At 36.9% G+C, this 19282-nt stretch overlaps 1 protein-coding gene and 1 long non-coding RNA gene across 3 annotated transcripts in view; one reads left to right on the top strand and one right to left on the bottom strand.

Annotated features, from left to right (window-relative positions):
- ITFG1 (integrin alpha FG-GAP repeat containing 1) overlaps positions 1–8902 on the top strand; it is a 345618-nt gene extending 336716 nt beyond the window's left edge. For both annotated transcript variants that reach the window (XM_058708060.1, XM_058708061.1), the window contains 3 exons: positions 762–844; positions 4136–4253; positions 7497–8902. In XM_058708060.1, coding sequence (XP_058564043.1) covers positions 762–844; positions 4136–4253; positions 7497–7556 — 261 coding nt within the window. In that variant the 3' untranslated portion in view covers positions 7557–8902. The remainder of the gene's footprint in view (positions 1–761; positions 845–4135; positions 4254–7496) is intronic.
- Positions 503–19083, bottom strand: LOC131499766 (uncharacterized). The gene is made up of 3 exons (XR_009256049.1): positions 18983–19083; positions 5295–5346; positions 503–1422 (listed from the first exon to the last, which is right to left on the bottom strand). It is a non-coding gene; the product is annotated as an uncharacterized LOC131499766 (long non-coding RNA).
- Between the last annotated feature and the right edge of the window lie 199 nt (positions 19084–19282).

Genomic DNA, 19282 nt, shown 5'->3' with positions numbered 1-19282 from the left:
GGATATGGCCAAGGGCGTATTAGCCGGGGTGGATCTGCAAGGTGCACAGGGGCGGGAGGGGCAGGCTTAGCTAGGTTTGCCATGGGTGGTCCCCTGTGGGAGAAACCCTGCAGCACGGGGAGGGAGGTAGGCCCGTCAGAGGCGTGGATCCACAGAAGAACAGCGTTGGGCATTTGCACAGTGCAAGCAAGTTTGGTGAGGGGAACTGGTTCCCTTTGGAATTTCAGCTGGGAGATGGGAGAGGGAAATGGCACTTCCCAGTGCCTTTGTCTCCTGCCAAGCTGAGCTCTGTGTTCTGGGGCTCAAAAACTCTCTCCCTTCCAGTGTCCTCTCGCCCTCCCTGCTCTCTGAGAGCAGAGCTGTTGACTTTTGACATTCCAGATGGTAAGTCCCACTGGCTGTCAGAACTCATAGGGTCCGGCCCCTCTGCTTTTGCAAGCCAGACTTCGGGGGCTCTGCCTTGCCAGGTGGGCTGCCCCTCCACCGCCCCAGCTCCCTCCTACCAGTCTGTGTAGCACGCACTGCCTCTCTGCCCTTCCTACCCTCTTCCATGGGCCTGTTGTCTACGCTTGGCTCTGGAGAGTCTGTTCGACTAGTCTTCTGGCAGTTTTCTGGGTTATTTAGGCAGATGTGGGTGGAATCGAAGCGATCAGCAGGACGAGGTGAGCCCAGTGTCCTCCTATGCCACCATCTTCGATTTAATCTAATAATTGTTTTTAAAGTATACTAGATGTTAAATGTTCTTAACATTCTTTTTCCAGTCTGTACGAAAACAAGAGTGGACTGCAATCATTCCAAATTCCCAGCTAATTGTCATTCCATATCCTCACAATGTTCCTCGAAGGTAATGCCCTTGCTTGAACTGATTTTGGTAAAAATACTGTCAATTCAGAATCATAGAAACAGTTACATCTTTTAAAAACTCTGTCTCTATTCCTGCTGTGTTCCCATGAGTGCCATCATTTAATTTGCTTACAGCAAACCTTAAATGACTAAACATTCCTACACAAAAGGTCCCTGACTTTTTTTATGGAAAACAAATTAAACCCTATTAGAAAAACAGCAGGTTAACTAATTAGGGATTTATATATATTCTGATTAAATAAACTGATCTTCAGTTCACTAGCTATAAATTCTAAGATTTCAGAGTGCTGAATTTTTCAGTAAGCATTGATCTTTTTAATAAATGCTTATAGAAGTGGTATATATCCCACAGTGGTTAGGCACACGTTTTGGAGTCAAACAGACCTAAGCTAGAAACTAAGACCTGCTGCTGATGGTCAATTTCTGCATTTGTGAAGTGGGAAGTAGAACACCTACCTTAAAAAGATGAAGATGAAATATGTTTAAGACAGTGCCCAGCATAGAGTAAATTTTCAGTGAAAGGTAGATGTTTTTTATCTTTAGCAGAATATATTCCTCCTGTAAAAATAGCATTTAAATCTAACTCCTTATCTTTGTTCATTTTTCTTTAAAATACTAGATTCATTCCATCATTTTTAAAAAGTAGGTAATGAAAGTATTCACTAACACTTGTTTCATTGGAAAGAATACAAGTTGTCCTTAAGGTTAGTCTGATATCAGTTTTGGAAAATAACCAAAGAGGAAGGGTGTGATTTATCTATGAATATGTAACCAGCAGGGTGCTGTTTTGTTACATTTCTTCTCAAAATCCAGGCTGTATTGTTCTTTATTAAATTTTTCAATGGAATATATTGAATGGTTTGCTAGAACCAGCTCATGCCATCTCATGAGCTGATGGTATGCATCTTTTTCCCACTCTGTTCAGTGAGGTAACATTAAAATCAGCTATGATGGGAGTATTTACAACATGAAAATTGGCAACTGCCAATAAGGTCTTTTTTCCCCACCCCAGAGAGCCACTTTACCAGCTCACTACAGGATATACTTTATGGTAGATTTAAGGGCTTTAGAAGCAAACTACTTAAGAAAATAACTTTATCACAACATTAGGCATGAAATAAGATAACATCAGTAGAGGGGCACCTGGCTAGCTCCGCCAGTGGACCACATGACTGGATTTTGGGGTTGTGGGTCAAGCCCCATGTTGGGTGTAGAGATTACTTAAAAATAAAATCTTTTTAAAAAGAGAGAACATCTCTAGAAACAGTTATAGCCTGAGTTCAGATATTTTTTAATGAGTCTATATTATGTGTTTGTTACTTTTTTATACATGAAATTTATAACAAAACTAAAAAATCTGCACTATGCATAGGAAGCTATATAAATTATGGTACTTCTATATGGTCTAATATCGTGACACAGAACAATCTCTTAAAATAGAGTGGTAAGCAAAAGACAATAAAAGGCAAATGCATTTAGAGTATGTACAATAAGCAACCATTTGTGATTTGAAGAAGATATTTGTGCATATATGTCTATGTATGTATAGAATATCTCTGGAACGTTATGCAGGGAATTGGTAAGAATTGATTGCTTCTGAATAAGAAACTAAACATTGGCCTTTTGTCCATATTTTTTCTTACCAAGATTTTTTTCTTACGTCTTTTCATTTTTTTGTTGTTTATTTTAAAAGAACTACCAAAAAAAATCTCATGAAAGAACTTTTTTTTTTTAAGTATGAAGTAAGGTACTGAGAATAACTAACCTCAACTAACAGTATTCATTTTCTTAGTTTTCTTACTTTTGAATTTTGGAAAATTCTGTTACAGTTTTCTTTTATAATCTCAACATTTTTCATGTTTCTCTTGCTCTTTCTGAAGAAATGTTCTTTTCAAATTTATGTACATAATAAAAACGTTAATTGATTTTAGTTTGAGGTGTATTTTGAGATTTATTGACTAGAGGCTAACTTACAGATCAATAAATTTTAATTATCCCAAAATAAGTCAATTACTACTTGCTATTCATTGGAATGATCTTACTTTTATTAAACTTTTAAAATAAAAATAGGCTAAATATATTTTTTAAAAATCCATGTATATGCTTCCTATAAGAGACTCCCCTCAGATGTAAAGTCACACATACTGAAAGTCAAAGGAAGGAAAAAAGATGTTTCATGCAAATGGAAAGAAAAAGAAGCTGGATAGCTATATATATATACATATATATATACACATATACATATATGTATATGTGTACATATATATGTATATATATACATATATGATATATATATATATATCAGACAAAATATTTTAAAACAAAGACTTTAATAAAAGACAAAGAAGGGCATTACATAATAACACAAGAGTCAAAAAAAACCCAGAGGATATAATAATTGTAAATATTTACGCACCCAGCATAGGAGCACCTAAATATATAAAGCAACCATTAACAGACCTAAAGGGAGAAATTGACAGTAATACAATAATAGTAGGTTACTTTAAAATGAAAATATATCCATCATCTATTTTCAGGGAGAATAAAATTCTTTGTATATAACCACCTGCAGTGTTGGTGATACAGACCTTAAGCTTTTCAAGGTTTGCAAGTGCCATATTACGTAGACTGTTTTAGGGAAAGAGCTAGTTCTATTTATGCTAAAGTCTGTATATTGTCATTAACACTGAGGGACTAAAAGTGATTTTGTAAGAAGTCTCAATGTCATTGTGGTAATGTAAACCCTCCAACATGGCACAGAAATGGTAGAAGTGTTTTTACACAAGCCATCTATCTTTACCCACTTAGTTATATGGCTGTTTTAGTTGGCCATAGTACATATATGAACAAGGATCAGAAAATAAGGTGACATGATATCAAAATTATATAGTCTTGAAGTTCAAGGTTGCAAATTCAGCAAGTAAATCAAGACATAAAAACAATCTCTAAGATTGTCCTAAGTACCCTTAATAAGTTCACTTAAGAATAATTCTCACAGGATCAAAGAAAAATAATGAAGCATCTCATCAAAAATTCTATTCTGTTTCAGTTCTCTGAGTGAAATCTGAACTCTGCAGGATCATTAATATTCTTAGCCCTATCTAAATTTAAGTGCTGTTGTTTTATTTATAGTGAATGGATAGTTGGGAGAATGAATTAATTGATGAATCAACTGTTTCATTAATTAATAGCTATTTGCTTTTGGGTCTCAGTAGAATTTTGTGATTTTTCATTTAAATGTGTAATTTTAATGATTCTGTTTTATCTACAGCTGGAGTGCCAAGCTGTACCTTACACCAAGTAACATCGTCCTACTTACTGCTATAGCTCTCATCGGTGTCTGTGTTTTCATCTTGGCAATAATTGGCATTTTACATTGGCAGGAAAAGGTTTGTTCATTTAAATGAAACATTAACTTTTGTTAACTTAGAATAGTAATACATTGCTCTCTAAAAACATTATATTTTAAACTTTTTTCAAATAACTAAGATTTTCTGATTTTTCACATTCTGTCCATAATGTCATCTTACTGATAATTTCTTTCATCCTCTCAACTTACAAATGTCTCTTAACAATTCATACAAATCACAGAAAATCACAGAAAAACTTCAGTGCTGTATAATAGTAATAAAATGATCACCCAAAAATTACCAGAAATATAGAAAAACTTAATTAGAAACAATTTCATAAAGTCCTGAAAAATAATTTTTTTAACAAGCCTATGTTTATGATCTACTTAGAGCCATGAACCCTTTTTTCCAGGAATAACAGCTATCTCTATATAAAGAATTGAAACACAGACAAGTTAAATGATTTTCTCAAGGTTTGGATGGGAAGTAACAACTAAAGTGATAAACATCTTTTCTATTTGTAAAGTATTCTTTGCACTAAACATATTTCTGTTCTTTAGTATAACTCCTAAATAATTAAAAACAACAGTCCAAAAACATAGTTTTTCTTTATACAGTGTTTGTGAGGAGGAAAGAAGAGGCTATCACATAAATTTACTAGCAGTTGAGATATAAATTGAAAAACCAATTTCTATGAAAATGTGAATATGAATTAAATACATGTGTTAATAGGAATATATATTAAAGTATATAACTAGCAGGTTCCAACAATGTTCCCCAAAAAAGTCTTCTTTGTGTCATACAACTGTTTTCTTTCCTTTTTTTTTTTTTTTTTTTGTAACTACTCTCTTTGGATTGTCATGCCCATTATAATTATTTTTTATTAACTAAATTTACCATGTGTTTTAGCTGTTTTAACTTATGAAAAAGAGAAAAATTTAACTGTTCTGATAAATTTTCATAGGTTTGTCTCTCCCCAAAAATTACTCCTTTCCATCAAAAATGATAACAGAAACTTACATATTCAGTTAATTTTAAGATTGCAACTTAAGAAGCAAAATAAAGGGCGATCCTACATACTTTTTTTCCAGAAGTATCAGAACACAGTCTGAAGTATTAAATAGCTCTAGACCTATAAAGGAAAGGAAATTAATTTCATTAATTCCTCAGATCATCTGATTACAGGATAAACATTGTGGACTTATAATAATGATTCAGTGACTGAAAATTGAAGTTTTAAATACAGATGTGGATTTAACCATATATACTCCACTCTGGTACTGTGGTTCTTCTACCTTTCTGACCACTTCTCTTTCACCTATGCTGGGTGCTCCCTTCTACCATTTCCTAACCATAGTGTCTGCCTTAGGGTGTCTTCTTTGTACAGTTTTCCTGCCAATTTTATCCAAAGGCATAACTTCACACTATTACTTCAAATACCCCTAACACTCATCTCTCCCTAAAGGTCTCTTCCCCCATTTCTAGCTGTCTCCATGACATCTCTACCTAGATCACTTACAAGCACCATAAAACCAGTATTGTAGGGGCACCTGGGTGGCTCAGTTGGTTAAGCCCTTTGACTCTGGATTTCAACTCAGGTCATGATCTCACAGTTTGTGGGATCAAGCCCCAGTGGAGGGCTCTGTGCTAGATGTGGAGACTGCTTAGGATTCTCTCTCCCTCTCTCTCTCTGGCCCTTCTCCGCTTGTACACTTTCTCTGTCTCAAAAGGAATAAACTTAAAAAACAAACAATATTGTAAAGCTTTGTCTTCTTTCCTACTTAACTATAAAATTTGATCAGTTGCCCCACTGATTCTGATTCCATAGCAATCCCTGCAGCTGACCCCACATCTGCATTCTTACTCCCAGGGGCTTTAGGTTCAGCTCCTTGTTAGGTCCTGCCTGGTCTCCCGGAGTTCATTCTTTCCCTTTCCACTTCATTGATTGCACTGCTGCCATATTATTCATCATCAAGTTTAGCCTTAATCATGTCACTCCTCTGTTCAAAAATCTCTGCCTAAAATCTGTAAACTCCTTAGCCTATCATTCTTAGAACTTCCATAGGACTCCACCATATACCTTTCCAACCTTATTTGTTACCAGTTGCTTTCAAGTATTCCATGCTTCTGCCCCACTTGGCATGATTATACCTATTTCATGCCCAGTTTGGAATGAATGCCCCTCCCCCTCATTTCCATGACTACTATCTTTTCAAAGCTTTCCCTTTCCTCACTCCAACCTAGAAGTAATCTCTCTCCCAGAATATTAGTGACATTTTTCACTTTTTTTTCCTGAAATACAGTTAATTCAATCTGGTTTGCTTTTTTCTTTCTAGGCTTTAAGTTCCTTGAGAACAAGATACAAAACTGAGGATTTTTCTAATCCCTCAAAATTCCAAGCACAGTACTTTGCTGGGAGTGGAAGGTCAATGAATATATGCTAAATCAATAGGTTAATGCAAAAATAATTAACGTACTTTGCTTAGATTTGCTTATAGTGTTAAGAATGGGAAAAATAGTTGGGGTGCCTGGGTGGTTCAGTTGGTTAGGCTTCCAACTCTTGGCTTTGGCTCAGGTCATGATCTCACAGTTGATGAGTTCAAGCCCCACATCAGGCTCTGCACTGATAGTGTAGAGCCTGTTTGGGATTCCCTCTCTTTCTCTTTCTCTGCCCCTACCCCGCTGGCACTGTCTCTGTCTCTCTCAAAATAAATAAACTTTATTAAAAAATAAAATAAGAAAGAATGGGAAAAATAGTTAATTCCATCCTTGTAGAATTAAATGTTTACTACTACTTTCAAATAAATAATAAATGATAACCAACTCAGTATTTAAGGAAAAGGAACATTTCTTGTTGGGTTTTTTTTTTGGTTTTTTTTTTTAGTTTTTGTTTGTTTTGTTTTGTTTTCTTGAGTTTATTATCCTTTTAAAAGAAAATCTATCTTCCCCCTGGACAGTACTTTGTTTTTTTAATTGTATTTTTTACTTTTTAAAATTTACATCCAAATTAGTTAACATATAGTGCAACAATCAGGAGTAGATTCCTTAGTGCTCCTTACCCATTTAGCCCATTCTAGTTGGTTTTTCAATTCAGTTAGTGGGTTCTTAATTATAAAATAGCTACTGTAAACTACAAAATTTTCATAACATTATTACATAATAAAATCACATCGTTTACCTACTACTGGCTTAGAGGTTTAAGATTTTTTAATCAACATTTCAGAAATGGCTTTTATTGACATTTTCCTATCATTTATAACCTAGTCTAAAATTCTTTTTCAGAAAGCAGATGATAGAGAAAAACGACAAGAAGCCCATCGGTTTCATTTTGATGCTATGTGACTTGCCTTTAATATTATGTGATGGAACAGCTATTCACTTGATTAATTGAAATACTAAATTTGGCTGATAGAAGAAAATAGGGGATTTTGAATATTATTTATAAATGATGTATCCTTTGGTAATTATTGAAAAGTATTCAAATAAATATGGTCTGAATGTGTCACAAGGTCTTTTTTTAAAGCACTTTGTATACAAAGATTTGGGTTATTTAAATGTGCTGTATGTATTTGTTCCTTTGTGGAATGTGTTGCATGTACTCAGGTGTTTATGTATTTATAATCTTATTAGAATAATGATGATGGAAAAAGACATGTATAAATAAAAATAAATGAGCAGGGATTTTTGTGTTCCACTTGAATTGGTCTTGCTTTTTCTTCTAACTGCAAATTATACTTTTGTGAACGTATCACAGATAAAGTTATTTCACCTTCGCCACAGTGGGCCAGGAATCACTCACTGAGGGCACACAGGGTAGTGATTGGGTACTCTGGCTTTGGAATTGCAGTCCAACAGACTTGCCTTAAATTTCCAGTTCCACCAGTCACAAGGTGATTGAATTTGGCTAATTGCTTAATCTGTGAGCCTCAGTTTTCTTGTTTACAAATGGGGCTAAGAATACTACTTACTTGAGTTTGTAAACATCAAATGGGATGATGTATGTGAAGTGCTTAGCTTGGTGCCTAGCACAGAGTTAGTGCTCAATTAAGTGGCAGTTGTCATTGTTACTATTTTTAGATTTGCTTTTTACAGACTTCTACAACTAATTATCAAAATATATAGACTCAATAGAATTTTATTTTCAGGCATGAAGAAATCATATTCTTTGGAAAGCCTAAATTCTTAGGGTGGTTGACATCTTATATAACAATTTATTACTTGCTCATATTAACTACAAATGATAGTACCCTCCAAGAATTAACGTGCACTAAAAATTTTCTTTTGAACACTGATCCTAATCATGTGATAATGAAGAGTATTTGATTTCTCTGTAGATAGCATCTGAGAATGCAAATCTTCAACCACATTTTTATTCTCAAAAGCATTCTCTAATTTATACTCACACTTCAATGCAAATTTTTGTGAACTTCACCTCACCAAAAAGTTACCCTAAGATTTAAACCTAAGACTGGGAAAAGTTTATATGTCAGTGCTAATGATTGTCTAATGTGCAAATGGACATATGATGCCTATAAAACACAAAAACTTACCCCCCAAAATTTAATTTTTTTCTTTGTGTTATTTTTTTCTTTGCAATTCACTGGGAATGGCATGTGTATAAGTGGTTTACTTTGTGTATCTATGCATGTTAATATGTCTCCTTAATAAATACTGTGTATTGAAACAAAGTATTTTGGTGAATTTGTAAATATTTTGTAACTAATTATAAAGTCTAAATCACCTTCTGGACCATGAGACAGAGGAAAATTGATTCACCCATTGCCTCGTTGTGAGTTCATGCAAGATAAGAATCCCCTGACTACAGTACTTAGTTAAATTCACTAAATAGTTATCAACAGCAATACTGTGCCAGGCACTATTCCACGCTGTCCCTAAAGACTGTTAGGCTGAGTATCTATAAATTGATACAGCATGAGGTTTAAAACTCACTTGGGAGTCAGGATATATGGAGGAGTAGTGTTATAAGCAAACCAAATGTTAAAAAGAAAAAAAGAGAAAGGAATACTTCACAATTCCTTTAATAAGGTCAATATTTCCCTAACACTAAAACCAAGTACATGATAAGAAAATAAAACTACAGGCCAATATAGATGCAAAACTCAACAGAACATTAGTTAATTGTATCCAGAAATATGTAGACAGATAACATGTAATAATCAAGTGGGTTTCCTCCAGAATGCAAAACTAATTTCACTATTTGAGGTAAAAAATTGCAGTATAATTCACCATACTAATAAATCAGAAAAACCATCTTTTATCCTCTCAATAGACACAGAAGGAAAATTTAACAAATCTAACATCATTCCTGATTAAAAAAAAAAAAAATCTAGGCAAACTAGGCAAACTATGAATAGAACTTCCTTCACCTTAAGGGGCATTTTTTTTTTTTTTTTATCTGCAGCTAATGATGTTTTTTAAACCTGAGCTAATCTGCTCACATACTTAATGGTGAGAGACCAAATGCTTTCTCCCAATGACTAGGAACAAGGCAAGGATGTCCTCTCCCACTGATAGCTTTCCACATAGTCCTGGAAATCTTAATAATCCAAGAAAATGAAACAAAAGGCATACAGATTGAAAAGGAAGAAATAAAACTGTCCCTATTAGATGACATGAGTGCCTAGAAAATTCCCAGGAATCTACACACCCACACAACCTCCTAGAACTAAGTGAATTCAGCAAATTCGTGGTCAACACAATCATTTTTTTTAAGTTTATTTATCTTTGACAGAGAGAGAGAGATGGAGTGTAAGTGGAGGGAGGGCAGAGAGAGAGAGAGAGGGAGACAATCTGAAGCAGCCTCCAGGCTCTGAGCTGTCTGCACAGAGCCCAATGCGGGGCTTGAACCCATGAACCATGAGATCATGACCTGAGCTGAAGTCAGATGCTTAAATGACTGAGCCACCTAGGTGCCCCAACACAATCATTTCTATATAAACACAATGAAACTCTTATGTGGAACTATTAACAAAGCATGCATGGGATCTGTATGCAGAAAACTATAAAATGCTGATGAAAGAAATCAAGGAAGACTTGAATGTAAAGACTGTGTTTATGGGTTGGAAGATTCGATCAAGCAAAGATGTAACACTCCCCAAAGTGATCTATAGATTTAATCCTTATCAAAATCCCAGCAGTTGTTGTTGTTTTTGTAGAAATAGACAAGATTATTGTAAAATTTATATAAAAGAGTAAAGGAACTAAAGTAGCTTAAAATAATTTTGAAAAAGAAGGCAAAGTTGGAGGAATCAAACTATCTGATTTTAAGACTTACAATAAGTCTTAGAATAAATTTATAGAAATCAAGATAGTGTGGTATTGACAAATAAATAGAAGAGCAATGGAACAAAGTAGAGGGTCCAGAAAGAAACCCACACAAATATAGCCATTTGATCTTTGACAAAAGTGTAAAAGTGATTAGGTGGAAGACAGTCTTTTCAACAGATAGTGCTTGAATAATTGGTCAGATATATGCAAAGAGAAAAAAGGGACCTTGACCTAAACTTTCATACCTTATATGATAAATAACAAAAATACCTCATATGATAATATGATCATAAACTTAAGTGTAAAGCATAAAACTATAAGACTGTTAGAAGAAAACATAGAAGAATATCTTCATGAACTGGGGTTAGGCAAAGTGTTGTTAAAAATGACACCAAAAGTATGATCCATAAAAGAAAATATTGACAAATTTGACTTCATCTAAATTAAAAACATTTTCTTTGCCAAACACTTTCAAGAGTATGAATAGACAAGCTGCATATGGGAAGAAAATATTTACGAATCATATATCCGAAAATGGGCTTGTATCCAGACTGTATAGTAAACTCTCAAAAGTCAACAATAAATTAAAATATATACAATTTAAAAGTGGGCAAGACACATTACTAAAAAAGATATGCAAATGGCAACTAATCAGATGAAAAGATTTCCCACATTAAGCTGTTAGGTAAAAGAATATTAAGAATCATGAAAAGATACCATTACACACCTATTATAACGGCTAAAACAAAAAATACTGACAATTCCAAGTGCTGACATGGATGAGGAACAACTGGAGCAAACTGGAATTCTCACATATTCCTGGTAGGAATATAAAAGAATAAAGCGACTCTGGAGAACACTTTGGTAGTTTCTAAAATCAAACACATTTTTATATATGCATTGAATATATAATTTATATCAGATACAAAATAGATTTTAAAACAGGTAACATTTATAAGAGCATCAAATAAAGTCAATTATAGGGGCGCCTGGGTGGCGCAGTCGGTTAAGCGTCCGACTTCGGCCAGGTCACGATCTCGCGGTCCGTGAGTTCGAGCCCCGCATCAGGCTCTGGGCTGATGGCTCGGAGCCTGGAGCCTGTTTCCGATTCTGTGTCCCCCTCTCTCTCTGCCCCTCCCCCGTTCATGCTCTGTCTCTCTCTGTCCCAAAAATAAAAAAAATAAAAAAAACGTTGAAAAAAAAATAAAGTCAATTATACAGGAATCAATAACACAAGTTGCATCACATTTCAGTGGGGTTTATAAAACTTTCTTGAGGAAAATTAAAGAAATCTTCAATAAATGTACATCTATACCATATTTGTGGACAGGATGACAAAGTATTGTCAAGATGTCAAATCATCTCCAACTCCACTCAATATCCCAACAGATTTTTGTTGTTGTTGCTGCTAAACTTGATAAGCTGTTTATAAAATGCATATGGAGTGCTCGCTTCGGCAGCACATATACTAAAATGCATATGGAAATACAAAGGGCCAAGAATAGCCAAGACTATCTCGAAAAAGAACAAGAACTTACTCTATCAGATATCAAAACTTAATATAAAGTTATAATGATTAATACAGTGTAGTTTTAGCAAAGAGACCGGTGGATTCAAGACCTAAATGTGAAATGCAAGTTTATAAGCTTTTAGTATTTTTAACATACATAAATAAGTTCATGATCCTGGGGTAGGGATGGGTTTCTTATTCAAGTCACTCATAATACTATAAAGTAAAATTTTATATGTATAGAGCATATTAAAATTAATATCTTCCATTCACCACAGACACTATTAAAAGGGGAAGAAAAGCCATAAAATTAAAGAAAATATTTCAACACATATAAGTGATTACTATCCAAAATAAAGAAATTCTACAAAATGATTTTAAAAGCCCAGTAAAAAAATTGGGCAAAAGTTTTGAACAGGTCATTCACCAAAAAAAGAAATCCAAGTAGCCAATAAACATATAAAAAGGTGTTCAAATTAAGGGAATGCAAATTAAGCAAACAAAACATCAGAAACAGGAACAAATTGGTGGCTGCCACAGAAGAGGGAGTGAGGGGATGGGCAAAATAGGTAAAGGGGATTAAGAGGTACAAACTTCCAGTTCCACAATAACTGTTATGAGATGAAATGTACATCAGAGAGAGTACGGTCCATAAGATTATAATAATGGTCACAGATGGTATCTACATTTATCATGGTGAACATTTTGTAACGTATACAATGATCAAATCACTATGTTGTACATCTTAAACTAATACTGTATGTCAGCTATACCTCAATTTAAAAAAAGGAGAGGGGCAACTGAGTGGCTCCGTCAGTTAGGCGTCCCACTTTGGCTCAGGTCATGATCTCGCGGTTGTGAGTTCGAGCCCGACATCCGGCTCTGTGCTGACCGCTTGGAGCCTGGAGCCTGCTTCAGATTCTGTGTCTCCCTCTCTCTCTGCCCCTCCCCCGCTCACACTCTGTTTCTGTTTCTCTCTCTCTCTCTCTCTCTCTCTCTCTCTCTCTCTCGCAAAAATAAAACGTTTAAAAAATTTTTAAAAAGGAGAAAAATAGTTATGTTACATGAGAAAAAAAAAAGGAAGGAAATGATGAAGAATAGTAATAAACTCTGGGGAAATAAGAGAAGATTATAATCAGGCACAAGCACTTGGGGAGCTTCAGGGTATAAGTGAAGCTTTATTTCTTGATCTAGGTGGTGTTTACATGGCACTTAGCTTTATAATTAACAAACATATTTGTTTCAGACAGTTCTCTGAATAAGTATTATATTTCACAATTTTTTTTCCTTTTCAAATTTTTATTTAAATTCTAGTTAGTTAACATACATTGCAATATTGGTTTCAGGAGTAGAATTCAGTGATTGATCACTCACATACAATACCCAGTGCTCATCACAAGTGCCCTCCTTAGTATCCATCACCCATCTAGCCCATCTCCCACCTACCTCTCTTTGTCAATCCTGTTTGTTCTTTTTTAATGTTTATTTTGGAGAGAGAGAGGGAAAGCATGAGCAGGGGAGGGGCAGAAAGAGGGGGGACAGAGGATCTGAAGCGGGCTCCATGCTGATAGCAGTGAGCCCAACATGGGGCTCAAACTCATGAACAAACCCCCAGATCATTACCTGAGCTGAAGTAGGATGCTCAACCAACTGAGCTACCCAGGTGCTCCTGTTCTCTGTCTTTAAGAGACAGAGAACTGTCTTTCTCTCTCTTCTTTCGCCCACACCCCCTTTCCCATATGTTCATCTGTTTTCTTTCTTAAATTCCACATATGAGTGAAATCATATGGTATTCGTCTTTCTCTGACTGCCTTATTTCACTTAGCATAACACACTCTAGCTCCATCCACGTTGTTGCAAATGGCAAGATTTCATTCTTTTTAATGGCTGAGTAATATTTACTGCATATATACTATATATATATATACTATATATATATATAGTATATATATATATACACACTACATCTTCTTTATGCATTCATCAGTCAATGGACATTTAGGCTGTTTCCATAGTTCGCTATTGTTGATAATGCTGCTATAAACATCAGGGTTCATGTACCCCTTTGAATCTGTATTTTTGTATCCTTTGGGTAAATATCTAATAGTGCAGTTGCTGGATTGTAGGGTAGTTCTATTTTTAACTTCTTGAGAAACCTCCATACTGTCTTCCAAGTAGCTGCACCAGTTTGCATTCCCACTACCAGTGCAAGAGTGTTCCCCTTTCTCCCCATCCTCACCATCATCTGTTGTTTCTTGTGTTAATTTTAACCATTTTGATAGGTGTGAGTTGGTATCTCATCGTGGTTTTGATTTGTATTTTCCTGATGATGAGCAATGTTGAGCATCTTTCCATGTGTCTATTAGCCATTTGGATGTCTTCTTTGGAATAATGTCCATTCATGTCTTTTGCCCATTTATTAACTGGATTATTTGGTTTTGGGGTGTTGAGTTTAGGTTCTTTATAAATTTTGGATACTAACCCTTTATCAGATATGTCATTTTATTTCACAACTTTGAAGATACTCTTACAAAAGTTTCCCAAAGATCCTTTTGTAGATCACATATCTATAAATATAAGTTTCATTATAAATCTTATGTATTTTATAGCATAAAAAATAGTTTTGAGATTTTTGTTAATAAAAAAATAATTTAGATACTTCCTTACAAGAATTGAAGAACACCAATATATAGTTGAATATATACACATTCTAATCACACTAGCATTAATAGCATAGGATATAAAGCAGCACAAATATTATTCAGTCCTTAAGCTGAACATATAGGAAAGTTCTATTATCTATCAAACATTACCAAATAACTATATAAAGAATTTTACAGTTTAATTATGGTTTCATGTTGTACAAATAATCCAGCATTCATTTCAGCTTGTTATAAACAGGTTTAAGCATAAGGTAAATAGATACTCCAAAATGGGATTTTGGCTTTTAAGAAAATGATACCATATATGTTAGCAATGTTATTCTAAGGACTATCATTAGGACCTTTTTTAGTTTTTCACAATCAAATGAAAGTAAATGGTTGATCAGAAATTCTCCTGATAAAGTTGAAATACTTTTGTACTGGTGGTAGGCAGTATTTCTTAAAAACTTCCTTGCTTCGGAATTACAAAAGTAGAAATTTGGAAACAAGTGTAGTGTAGGTGACAGTGTTACTGAAAGAACTGGTTTTGACTCCCTGGAAGCAGCTCTTCTTCAAAATCGGTAACAAAGGAATAATTTTGGTTCATGAAGGTATAAGTATATGGACTGAATTGTGCCTAATATGAGTATATGGACTGAATTGTGTCCCCCAAATCCATATGTTGAAGCTTAAACCCTCAGTGTGATACAGGTGGAGAAGGGCTTTTGAGAATGTAATTAAAGTTATATGAGGTCATAAGGGTGGGACCTTAATGCAGTCTGAGGTGTCTTTATAACTGGAAGAAACATTTACAGTGCACAGAGAAAGGGCCATGTGAAGCCACAGGGAGAAGTCTGCAGTCTGCAGGCCAGGAAGAGAAGACTTACCAGAAACCAACCCTATGTGCACATTTATCTTAGACTTCCAGCCTCCAGAACTGTGAGAAAATATTTCTATTGTTTAAGCTACCCAGTATGTGGTATTTTGTTATGGCAGCCCAAGCAGACTAATACAATGGGTTAAAAATTTTTTTAAGTTCCTCTTTTCTGTCCCTACAGTTGTATAATTACAATGAAATCTTCATCTATATGATATTGTTTTTCACTAAATTTCACCATCATTGTTGCCATATCCACATGCTATATGAAAAGCAGTGTAAGACCCCCTATGCTACTTTAGTATGAAAAAATGTTTCTGTACATCACCTTGGTTATGTGTAAGTTCCTGTCTTCCTGAATCATATCTCTGTATTAGTCTGCTCAGGCTTCCCTAACAAAATGCCATACACTGAGTGGCTTTAGCAGCATTTATTTTCTCCTGGTTCTGGAGGCAGAAGTCCCATTTCAAGGCTCTAGCCATTTGGGTTTCTGGTGAGAACTCTTCCTGGCTGGTAGACTGCCACCTTGTCACTTTGTCCTCACAGGTCATTTCCTCTGTGTTGGAGTGTAAAGGAGAAGGGATCACTCCCTGGTGTCTCTTCTTTAAGGATACTAATCTGATCAGATAGAGCCCCCTCCTCATTTAACCTTAGAGGTCCCATCTCCAAATATAGTCATACTGGGGAGTAGGACTTCAACATATGAATTCTAAGGGAAACAAACATTCAGTCCATAAAAATCTCTAAACAGAACCACCAACCTTCCTAGGCTATCATTTAATAAGATGTTAGAGCTCCCAAACTCTAGTGAAAAAGAGAGACAACAAAAAGCTGTTCAGGGTGTGCCTGGGTGGCTCAATCAGTTAAGGGTCCAAATTTGGTTCAGGTCATGATCTCACCATTCATGAATTCAAGCCCCGCATCAGGCTCTGTGCTGACAGCAGGGCCTGGAGCCTGCTTCAGATTCTGTGTCTCCCCGCCCCTGCTCGCTCTCGCTCTCTCTCTCTCTTTTTTAAACAAAAAAAAAAAAAAGCTGTTCAGTATACACTGAGATAAAATGATGTATTTTTTATGACTCATTTTCCTAGTAAGTCAGTGCTACATACTATTCAAGTGCAACAGGGAACCTGGTCGGAGAAAAGCCAACTTAAACCATAGGAATGAGTGGTGCCTGGGTGGCTCAGGTGGTTAAACATCTGACTTCGGCTCAGGTCACGATCTCACGGGTTCGTGAGTTCCATGCACTGGCAGCGTGGAGCCTGCTTTGGATCCTTTGTCTCCCTTCCTCTCTGCCCCTCCCCTGCTCACACACTCTCTCTCTCAAAAACAAGTAAACATTTTTTAAAAAATAATATATAAACTAGGAATGATTCTGTGAGGAGTTGGAGAAGTTATATCTACGCCTTGGAAGATCGGGCAGGGTGCAATGAAGGCAGAGTCCCCAGTCACCTGGGAATTGGCAGGTAACCTAGAAACAGACTTGAGTGCTACTGGGTGGTCTTCTGAGGGAAACTAATTCAAATACGGAAGTCTCCAACTGAGACATATGCAAAGTGCTTTCCTTTTGATTAACATATGGCCACACAGTAGTCCCAACCATGATTGTGCTTTATCACATTCCTTGAAAAATGTACTACAATTATACTAGTCCAGCCAAAAGATAGGTGTCTTAAAGGGAGCCAAAAATGAACATCCCCAATCTATAGCCAATATCCTAGAGGAAAAAACTTTTTTAGGTTTCATCAAAATGATACTACCAGTAAGAGCTACTAGGCCAAATGTGAGTACTGTGTATACACTTTTTAAATCACTACAGTTGCTCTAATACCCTCCCGGCTTTTACTATATCCTCAGTGAACTGCCAGATTAATCTTTCCAGAACTATATTACTCCACTATTAAAAACTATGCCTCTGGCCCCTGAATCAAGCACAAACCCCTCTGCCTAGCATTCCAGCAAGAATTTCATATTCTATCTTTACTACCAGACACAGCACTTGCCCCAAATGCAATGCTAACACTTGCTCCTTGCCTGACTTGAAAGCTCTTCTGCCTTCTCTCCTCTCCACTTGCCATCCACACACAGCCTTTCCATTCTTTGTGTGTCATCTCCTTCATGAAATATTCTCTGATGACATCACACACACTGATTCTTCCTTCAGTCAACAACTATGCATTAAGAAACCTATTCTGTTCCAGAAGTTGAGAGGACTCCTTCCTCCTAATTCTTTTTGTCCACATTTGTCTGTGACTTAAATTTAATACTTACTACTGTCCTAGTCTTCCAATATGTCACTTTATACTTGTGGGAAAGGATCTTGAATGTTTTATTTACTAGTTGGTTCACAAGTGATTTGTGATTTGTAGGTGATTTGTCTTGGGAACCCAAACATACACATCTTTTATACCTCCCATAGCACATGGCAAAAGACCAAATATCTTGCTATTAATTTCTGTTAAATATGTTTTTACTTGCAAACCTTGTGAATACTTACTTTTGTGCCTTTCTTGGAGGGACAGAAGGAAAAAGAGCTTGGCATCCTGGAAGAGTTTTTTTCGGTTGCCTAACATTGTCCTTAACTATAATTTGTTAGACAAGTATTTGTGGAGTTCCTACTGGAGGTCACATACAGGCACAAATATTCTATTATGGTAAGTAGAGTCTTAATCACAGCCTTAAGTCCCCAGCACCTATTATGGTTTTCTGCATAGTTAACTCAGTAAGCATGTGTTGAGCGTCTCTATGAATGTAGCCTCCTGCCCTCAAGCAGTTCATATTTTAGTGGTGTAGGGGTAAATGGGAAATAGGTGATGAACAAAAAAACAAGTAGAAGAGCTAGGTAATTTCAGAGCATAACAATTACTATGGAGAAAATAAAACAAGATATATTAATACAGTTTGCTAATTTGGATTTTTTTAGCAGCAGAGTAGAGCAACCCCATCAACATGGCTTAGTGGACAATACCGCAGCTTTTCCAGGTTCACAACCCTTTCTCCCTTGCTGTGTGGCTCTGGACAAATTACTTAACCTTTCTGGCCTCGTTATTCCCACTCTCTAACAGTACCTACCGCATGAGTTGGGTGTAAGGATTAAAAAGAGTTGATATGCATAGTGTTTGGCATTCTGCCTGGCAACCTGGGAAGTGCTCAGGAAATGTTAATAATCCCCAAGGCCGTCAGGTTAATTTACCTGACGCTAAGGGAAGGTGAGAGCCTCAAGCGCCCCCTGCCCCTGAGCCCCGCCCAGATCCACGCCCCCTGCCCAAAGCAGATAGTCCAGCAGGGGCAAACTGGGGCAGAGTTTTGACCTTGAGCTGAGTCCTAAGAGGCCGAGGGGTTGGCTCCCCTTTCTATCTGAGAGGGCGCGCGGAGATGGCCAGGTGGGGAAGGGCTGCGGGGCTCCCCGTTCCCTCCCTGGGGCCAGAGGCCTCGAGGGCTCGGACCTGCTTACCCCGGACGCCCTGCGGCGGCGGGGAATGGGCCGGGCTCTCCCTCAGCGCCGGCCTCTCTGGATCAGCGGTTCGCAGCCAAAGGGGTCGAGACGGCGGCGCCCCGCACCCTCTCGCCCCGCCCCCAGCCCAACGGTCGCCGGCGCGCAGCCCTCCCAGGGCGCGAGGCCGCGGGCGGGCCCGCCAGGCGATTGGCCGGGAGGGTGCGAGGGGCACGCGGGCGGAGGCGGGGGGCGGGCACATGCGCGCAGGCGGCGCGGCCGGCACGCGGCGCTCGAGCTCCCCGCTTAAATGAGCCTGGG

The sequence above is a fragment of the Neofelis nebulosa genome, chromosome 17, assembly GCF_028018385.1.
Source record: "Neofelis nebulosa isolate mNeoNeb1 chromosome 17, mNeoNeb1.pri, whole genome shotgun sequence".
Classification (NCBI taxonomy): domain Eukaryota; kingdom Metazoa; phylum Chordata; class Mammalia; order Carnivora; family Felidae; genus Neofelis; species Neofelis nebulosa.
Note: the sequence above shows the minus strand (reverse complement) of the source record. Positions and strands in the feature narration are given on the sequence as shown.